The sequence below is a fragment of the Colletotrichum tamarilloi genome (genome assembly GCF_030869305.1).
Source record: "Colletotrichum tamarilloi strain Tom-12 chromosome Unknown Scaffold_1.1, whole genome shotgun sequence".
NCBI classification, from domain to species: domain Eukaryota; kingdom Fungi; phylum Ascomycota; class Sordariomycetes; order Glomerellales; family Glomerellaceae; genus Colletotrichum; species Colletotrichum tamarilloi.
Window position 1 is genome coordinate 1,955,652 of NW_026849384.1, and position 8,318 is coordinate 1,963,969.

The following is an 8,318-nucleotide window of genomic DNA, read 5'->3' on the forward strand; positions in this document are numbered from 1 at the left end:
CATTCACCCACTTATCTACTCTACCCGAACTTATAATCTTCGATTAACATAACTTCTACAATATCCCTGAATCGGCAATCCCGCTGTATCTCGCAAGAATACTCGGGTCTTTACAAGGGAGTACGTAACTAGTGGGACTCAAATTCGCTACTCGGACAGACTTATACAGCCGTACGGATAGACAATCTCGCAAATCTAGGAAAAGCATATCCGGCTGTACTACACATATGTGGACTCGGGGACCTGTGGGGATCGCAATATGTATTAGCGCTTTCTGTACCCTCTAGTTAGTAGGCTGTATCCATAGGACAACGGCTCAAGGAGTTATGGATCCCAATGTGGTCTCTGTGGTCCAAATTCAAACTTTGTTTTGACTTTCCTAAAGTGAGTATTCAACACGCGGTTACCTCTTCGTCGGGCACATTCACGTTACTACGGATACTTCGTAGATGCATCGATCTGATCCCTCCCTTGTTCGTCTAATTTTCAACCGGGGCCATCCTTGATGATGAAGACAAATCATCACGGGGTCATTAAGGTCCTGTTGCCGCTTACTACTGGGAAGCTTGGTATGGTATTCTTTGTTACAGCTCGCCTATCATGATGCATACTACCCTTTAACTTTGCAAGGACCCCAAATCCAGGGTCCATCGAGGAAATCTTGAACCTATCAAGTAGAGTTTGGGGATCTCAATAGACTTTCGGATGGCTCCGCTGATTATCATTGGAGTGGGATCCTTTCACCTCCACCTCTGAGAATACCCCAGTTGTTCGAGTACCTGTACTTCTCTGCCCAGGCAATAATCGCATCCCAGTCCTTGCATTGATGTTGATAACCCCACCCCGTCCCGACCTGTTCGTTGTACTTGCGCCACTCGAGCGTCACATCTGCATTACACATAATAGTCTGTCGTAGATAATCCCAGCAATGATTGAGATGCTCAGAATTCCAACCAGGATCTGTAGGCAATTCTCTCTTTGCCCCCTCGTTCTTGTTCAGGCGGTCGATAAGCTCATAGTATGCGTCCATAGTGCTATACTATTGTAGGGGTAACATTAAGCCAGAGTTAGCAGCGATTCAGTTATCTTGGGAGGCGAAATTCCGGCGTTGTGTGCGAAAGGGAGAATGAGGCTATTCGGTGTGACGTACAAGACAATGAAGTTGATGAAAGACCGAGGGATACGCGCGGTGTTCCGGAAGTGATTGATTCAGCCCCGGCAAGTCAGGTAGAGCAGTCTCGTTCTTGACCGTAACCCAACCCCGCCCAACTATTATCAGATATCAGCAGTCTGCCTGACGTTAAGACTACTTGGAAATTTCCTTTCGTGGTCAATCCGGGGAGGTGGGGGAAGTCAGTGGGATCGCGCCGGCAGAGCAGGAGTAGACGTCTCCTTCTTTGCCGCAACCCACCCCCCCCCGACATTTTTTCACGTACGCCGCGGTGGCCTGGGTTGATGGTGTTTGGGAGGTTGTTGGGGGGGGGAGGGGGGGGGGGGGGGGGGGGGGGGGGGGGGGATTGTTGTTGTTTACTTGGCAGCAATCTGTTCCATGCCTCGATACTTTCAGGGTTAGGAGGCTGGCCGTATAGTTTGTTCCCATGCAAGACCTTTTTCACAGGGACTATGATACCAAAGTTAGTGTCACATCAGTTATCAAAACAACACGTTGTCCACTTTGTCTGGATGTCCACACTTCTTCCTGGTCACCTTCATGGTTGCCCGGGCAGAGGAGATAGGAGATGGAGTTAACGTACTCTGGGGTGGGAACCACTCTGGTTGCGCCGGGTAAATAACCGTTGCAGGAGCCTCGGAGAGATAGAATGCCGGGCCGTGAAATACGACGAGAATTAAGACCGCCGCAATGGAGATGGCATTCGAAAGTGATAGGGTAAGAATGATCAACTGAGAGCGCGGCAACCGACTAGTGGCCCTGGTGGACCGTCCGTCGTCACAAGGTTCACGAGAATGGAGCAGGCCGGCATTTTCGTCCTCCGTAGTCGAGAGTCTCGGTGTATCAGCCATGTTCACGCCGTTCTCTTCGTTTGAGAAGATCTTGGCGGATTTCGCCATCATGCTTCCCTGTCGTCAGAAGTGGGTAGTTTGAATGGGGGATATGTTAGTTGTCAGTCTTTCCTCAGAAGTAGAAGGTGTTTTTATAACCATCTCGGTGGGAAAAGCTGGTCGCGTTAGGTCAAATTAGGTAAATTCGCCGTGTGTGTAATGTTCCTTGCACGCAGACCATACCCACAGCAGGGTCCTCTCTCATCACATTTGACTGAGCAACATTCATGTACAGTGTTTCGGCGTACTGTGACACCTACATCCAGATAGAGGTCTTCAAGTCGAAGACGAGATGCTCCGTCAGATTCACCGGTCGATGTAGTTAACTGGAATCCGAGTCTCGGGGCTTAAGAACTCGTGGTAGAAGTCTCTTGTTATTTGAACCGCTGAATGATTTCTACTTAACTCGTGTTCCACCCACTCGCTGACTCATTATTTCCGAAACATTCATCTAAGTCTCTCAGTTCGGCTTCTTCCCGATCATTATCAGCGTCATGTCGCCGAACGAGCCCATTGTTGTTGTTGGAAGTGCATGCCGGTTTCCGGGCGGTGTTGATAGCCCAGCAAAGCTATGGGAACTCTTGAAAGAACCGAAAGATTTGCAATCTGAAGTTCCAAAGGAGAGATTCAACATCGACGCGTTTTACCATACCGATGGCTCTCACCATGGCAGGACCAATGCCCGTCACGGATACTTTCTCGATGAGACGCCGAGGGCTTTTGATGCGTCGTTCTTCAACATCCAAGCCGGCGAGGCAGAGAGCATAGATCCGCAGCAGCGTTTGCTCCTGGAAACCACCTACGATGCTGTGGCCGCGGCTGGATATGGACTACACGACCTTCGCGGTTCTGATACCGCGGTTTACGTCGGCTTGATGACCCACGACTTTGAGCTCGTCAAAGTCAACGACATAAGCTACAGCCCAACGTACTTCGCAACGGGTGCCGCTACAAGCATTGCGTCAAATCGTTTATCATACTTCTTTGATTGGCATGGTCCTAGTGTAAGAATGCCGTTTAGTTGAATCCACGGCTACTATCTCAATGTTCTCAAGCTAATCATGGTTATAGATGACTATTGATACTGCATGCAGTTCCTCTCTAGTTGCGGTGCATCTTGCGGTGCAACAACTGAGGAGCGGATCGAGCAAGACAGCTATAGCAGCTGGCTCCAATTTGATCTTGTCTCCAAGTACGTTTACGGCCTTTTCTGAAAGACGAATGACCCGGAAAGACTCACATTGCGATTCTCATAGTGAATTACATCACGGAGAGCAAGCTGAACATGCTTTCACCCACGGGCAGATCCCGAATGTGGGATGCTGCAGCCGATGGGTACGCGCGAGGTGTAAGTCCTGTCCTCCATTGCCTGTCGTGCATGATCCATGAGGACATAACTGTGCGGCGAGCGATTGGCTCAATCGTCGGACTTTCACTGACCAAGGACACAATGTCTGTCAACAGGAAGGTGTTGCCACTGTGGTCCTGAAGACGCTTAGCCAGGCACTGCTTGATGGCGACTCCATTGAGTGTGTCATCCGTGAAACGGGCATCAACCAAGACGGACGCACAACCGGCATCACGATGCCGAGCCATGTTGCTCAAGAGACCCTTATTCGCGAGACTTATGCTCGGGCTGGTCTAGATATTGCGCAAGCTGAAAATCGCTGCCAATTCTTCGAAGCTCATGGTAGGTACCAAGCATGAGCGTGGGATTTGAACGTTTGCTTACCACCGACTCACAGGAACTGGAACGCCAGCAGGTGATCCTCAGGAAGCTGAAGCAATCTCGAAAGCTTTCTTTGGCAGCCAGGATAGTTCAGACGGTGAGCGCTTGCTTGTAGGAAGTCTGAAGACCGTCATTGGACACACCGAGGGCACTGCTGGTATTGCCGGCTTGTTGAAGGCCTCACTTGCTGTACAGAACGGCGTCATTCCTCCCAACTTGCTGTTCGAAAACCTCAGTCCCAAGGTTGCGCCCTTCTACAAGAACCTCTCTATCACTAAAGAGGCTCAGCCGTGGCCAGAACTCAAGCCTGGTCAACCGCGGAGAGCAAGTGTAAACTCGTTCGGTAAGCTCTTCAGTTAGATCTGTTCTAGACGTCCCAGACAATGCTAACGAAGGAAAGGTTTCGGTGGCACCAACGCCCACGCTATAATTGAGGAGTACAAGACCTCGGCTTCGAGCACGGGAATCACGTCGAAGCCAGAGTCTCAGATCACTTCAGCTGCATATGCCTTGCCTCTTGTGCTTTCTGCCAAGTCAGAGCGTTCGCTAAAGAGCCTGATGAAGCAGACTGCTCAGTTCATCAAGTCTCACTGTTAGTATCCCTATTACAGGGTAGTTAGTTCGAACCGTGGGTTAACGAAGAGATTAATTAAATTATATAAATATTTAAATAAATATAAAAAGGAGGTTCTAACCGTAGGTTAGGCTAGCTATAATAATTATAAATAGGGCCCCTAATTAGCCCCTATATAGTTAGTTATATACCATAATTAAATTAAACTTTTAATTTAATACTAACTTTTTCTTTTTTTTATTAATTTATTTATTATAATTAGAAGTATAATTTAACCTTAGGCCCGTTTATTAAGTCGTTTTTTTTTTTTTTTTTTTATATAACCTATCCCTCTATTTATATATTAACTTTTTTATTAATTATAAATTATTTTAACTTTTTATTAAGTATTATTTTTATAAAAGCGTTGGCGAGGTTATTATTATTATTAATTTAATAAATCTTAAGGATCTCGCGCTTTTTATATAATTACCTAAGGGTTATAATATTAATTATAAACCTCTTTTTTTTTTTTTTTCTAATTTAACAAAGTATTTATATAGTAAATAAGAATTAGTATAAATAATTATTAAGATTAGTATAAAGTTAAGTTAATTAATAATCCTTTTTAATATTATTAAAATTATATATACGAAGTTAATATTATTAATTATATTATAGACTTCTAATACTAATATACTTCTTATTATTTACTTATTTTTAGTTAATAAGTAGTAAACTATATTACTATATATAATAAATTCGTTCTTATTTATACTCTTATTAACTAGGATAATAATATACTTTAATTACGAAATAAAGTCTTTATTATTTATAAATAACTTATTAATAAAAACGTAGAGCTTATTAATAACGAGGTTAATTAGGTAATAAACGAGGCCTCGATTAAAATTCGTTTATTATTACTTAAGCTACTTATTAAGTATTTTAATATTTTATTTATTTAGCTCTATAGCCTATACTACTTTAGTATAATTAAAAGTTACCTTGGGCTAATAAATACTTATAATATATACCCCTTATATAAGCTTAGCCTTATATTACTTTTTAATATTAATTATATTTAAATTAATAAGGGTAATTTTCTTACCCTACCCCTTTTATTAAAAAATAACGGTTTCCTTTTTAATTATAAGAATTCTATTATTAAATACTAATAGGTTATTTATTATAAGGACCTCTTTTAGCTTTATTACGAAGCCCGTTTTTTAAAGCTCTTTATTCTCTTTTTTTATAAAATTAATATTAAATAGGCTTAATATATTATCGGTCTATATTTTAATAATTCTAAATTATTTACTTTTTAATTTAAAAATTAATAAGTACGGGTCGTACGTAAATATAACTATTAATAATTAATTAATATAAAAATCGTAATATATAGCTTATTAATAAGTGCCCGATTTTACGAGCTTATATAGTAGTTTAAATACTTTAATAATCGTACTTTTTAAATACTTACTAACTATTTTTTTTAAGAAGTAGGCTAGGATTTTCCTTATAAGCCCTATAGCTAATTAAATATAAGCCTAAGTAATATTATAGTTCTAAATTTTATATCCTTTTTTTTATAATAATACTATTAATACTATTATTAATCGTTAGCTATAGTACTATACTATAAGTAATTAAGTAAGTAGCGTTACCTTTTTAATATTACCGTACCCCTAAATTATATACTTAGATTTTTTATATAGTTAGGGTATTTTTTTTCTTTTAATTTTACGTATTATTTATAATTTAAATATATAGAGATTTTTATGTTTTTTAGGGTTATAAAGGATAAATCGATAGACCCCTCGATTATATAAAGTATCTATTTTAATAAGATTTAATCCCTTATATAGCTTTTTAATAATTATAATAATACCTTCTTTACGTAGTTTAATTACTAGCTTAAAATTAGCTTTTTTTTTATTATATAAAAAGTATTAAATACTTTGTTATTAGTAATAAATTACTACGTTAGGGCTTATTATTATAGTCTTTTATAGCGTTTTATTTATAATATTAGTACCCTTTTAGCACTTTCTTTTTCCTTATTATTTATTAATATTATTATAACGATTTTATTAAGGATAATTTCTTATACCTTTATTACGGGTTATATAGTTTCCCCTAGCTCTTTTTTTTTTATAAGTTAGAAATTACTTTAATTAGATCTATATAATATAGTCTAATTATAGTAATTAATATTTTAAATAGCTAGTTATGATTTTTTATAATTATATAAGAGCGCTTATTAATAAAAATTAATTTATATAGCCTAGCTTATTACTAAATAATTTCGTATTAAATTTATATATTTAAATTTAGGGGTATATTTAAATCAGCCTCTATATCGGGCCTATTATATATAATAATTACCTCGTTAACTTATTTTTTTACGCTTATTTTATATAGTATTTATATTACTTTTTTAACTACTTAGGCTCGTTAGTTTATGTTTAGTAATAGTAGCGAAGCTAAATTTGTTTTTAAGTATATTTTAAATACTAATAGCGTTAGTATAAGCTTATTAAGCCCTATAGTATTATTGTAGTACTTAAGTACTATTTAAAAGTATTTATTATTAATAAAATTAGGATTTTCCTTTTTAATAATTCTAAACGCCTTTTTTATTTATTAGTATACCCTTTTTACTTTTTTAATACTATAATACGCTTTTATAAGCACGACTTTTAGTTATATATTATAGGTTATTATATTTTCTTTAAATTTTATTAACTTAAAACTTATACTAGCATCGGTTTTAATATTATTTAGTAGTCCTTAGTATATATTGATCTAGCTTTTTTATAGGGCTATTTATACTATTTTTACTTATAAATCCTAGAAAAATTACCCTATTTAAAATAATATAGCCTTATTAATTATATATAGGACTAATTAACTATTTAAATAGAAGATATTAATAACGATTTTCTAATTAAAGTTGAGCTTATTACGTAATTTAAATTTAAATCTACGTAGGCTCTATATATTTATTTAATATTAGTAATATACTTTTATTAACTACTCTAGCGCCCCTATTTTAATATTATTATTACTTAATTACTTTAAGAAGTTATATAACCTCGTAACTAATAGGTACCCAAATCTCTAATATAGTTATTTAAGCTTATTTTTTATTAAATAATTAATTAACTTCGTATTATTAATAAGCTTTATAAACGCGTACTCTTATTATTATTTAACTATTTTAAAGTACTTATTACTAAAGATTTATTTTTTATATTATTAAATATAATACCTAGTTAATCTATATCTTTTAGATATAAGAGAAATAGGGTATTAATAAGTAAAATATAGAAAGTTATTGTTCTAAAATACGTTTTTACTTTTACTATACCTAGGGTAACGATTTCTTTACTTAGGCCGAAGCTAATTTTTATAATATTTACTATTAACGTATTAAGTATTACTAATACGATTTTCTATAGCGTTTAGAATTATCCTTTTTCTTTTATTAACTATTATAATACCTTAGTATCTAGGATAATCCTATAGAAATTATCTAAGTTATACTTTTTACTCGCGTAAAATACTTATATAGTAGTTTTTTTTTAGCTTTATAAGTATAAAAGATCGACCTTAACGGGATTACGCTTTTAAAAAAAATTATATAATACGGTATACTTTTTAATTATATAATATACGTAATATACCCTAAGTACGCGCTTAACGTAATATAATAATTTTAATACGAAAACCGCTATATAATTCGGAATAAGTAAGTTACCCTTTATATAGCGGCGCTAATTAAAAAGGTTAATAATAGAGGTCGGCCGTAATAGTATAAGAGATTAGGCTATAAGTACTTAACTAGCGGGGCTATAATATAAGTATAAATATATTATAAAACTAAAACTTATAAAGTCCTTCGTATAAGCTCTATTTTTTAAAAAGTTCTTTTATAATACGATCTATATATTAGTTACTAAGTTATTAACG

General features: G+C 36.1%; 2 protein-coding genes across 2 annotated transcripts; one reads left to right on the forward strand and one right to left on the reverse strand.

Moving 5' to 3' along the window:
• Positions 1–721: 721 nt before the first annotated feature.
• On the reverse strand, positions 722–2,073 carry CTAM01_00626 (uncharacterized protein; the record flags this gene model as incomplete). The annotated part of the gene is made up of 4 exons (XM_060516676.1): positions 722–1,039; positions 1,437–1,447; positions 1,532–1,621; positions 1,755–2,073. 4 exons carry the CDS (start codon positions 2,071–2,073, stop codon positions 722–724), a joined length of 738 nt encoding a protein of 245 aa, XP_060389302.1.
• Positions 2,074–2,555: 482 nt separating this feature from the next.
• CTAM01_00627 (lovastatin nonaketide synthase) lies at positions 2,556–4,387 on the forward strand (the record flags this gene model as incomplete). Its single annotated transcript, XM_060516677.1, has 6 exons — positions 2,556–3,065; positions 3,133–3,253; positions 3,318–3,409; positions 3,526–3,751; positions 3,807–4,133; positions 4,191–4,387. The coding sequence occupies 6 exons, from the start codon at positions 2,556–2,558 to the stop codon at positions 4,385–4,387; spliced, it is 1,473 nt and encodes a 490-aa protein (XP_060389303.1).
• Positions 4,388–8,318: the final 3,931 nt, after the last annotated feature.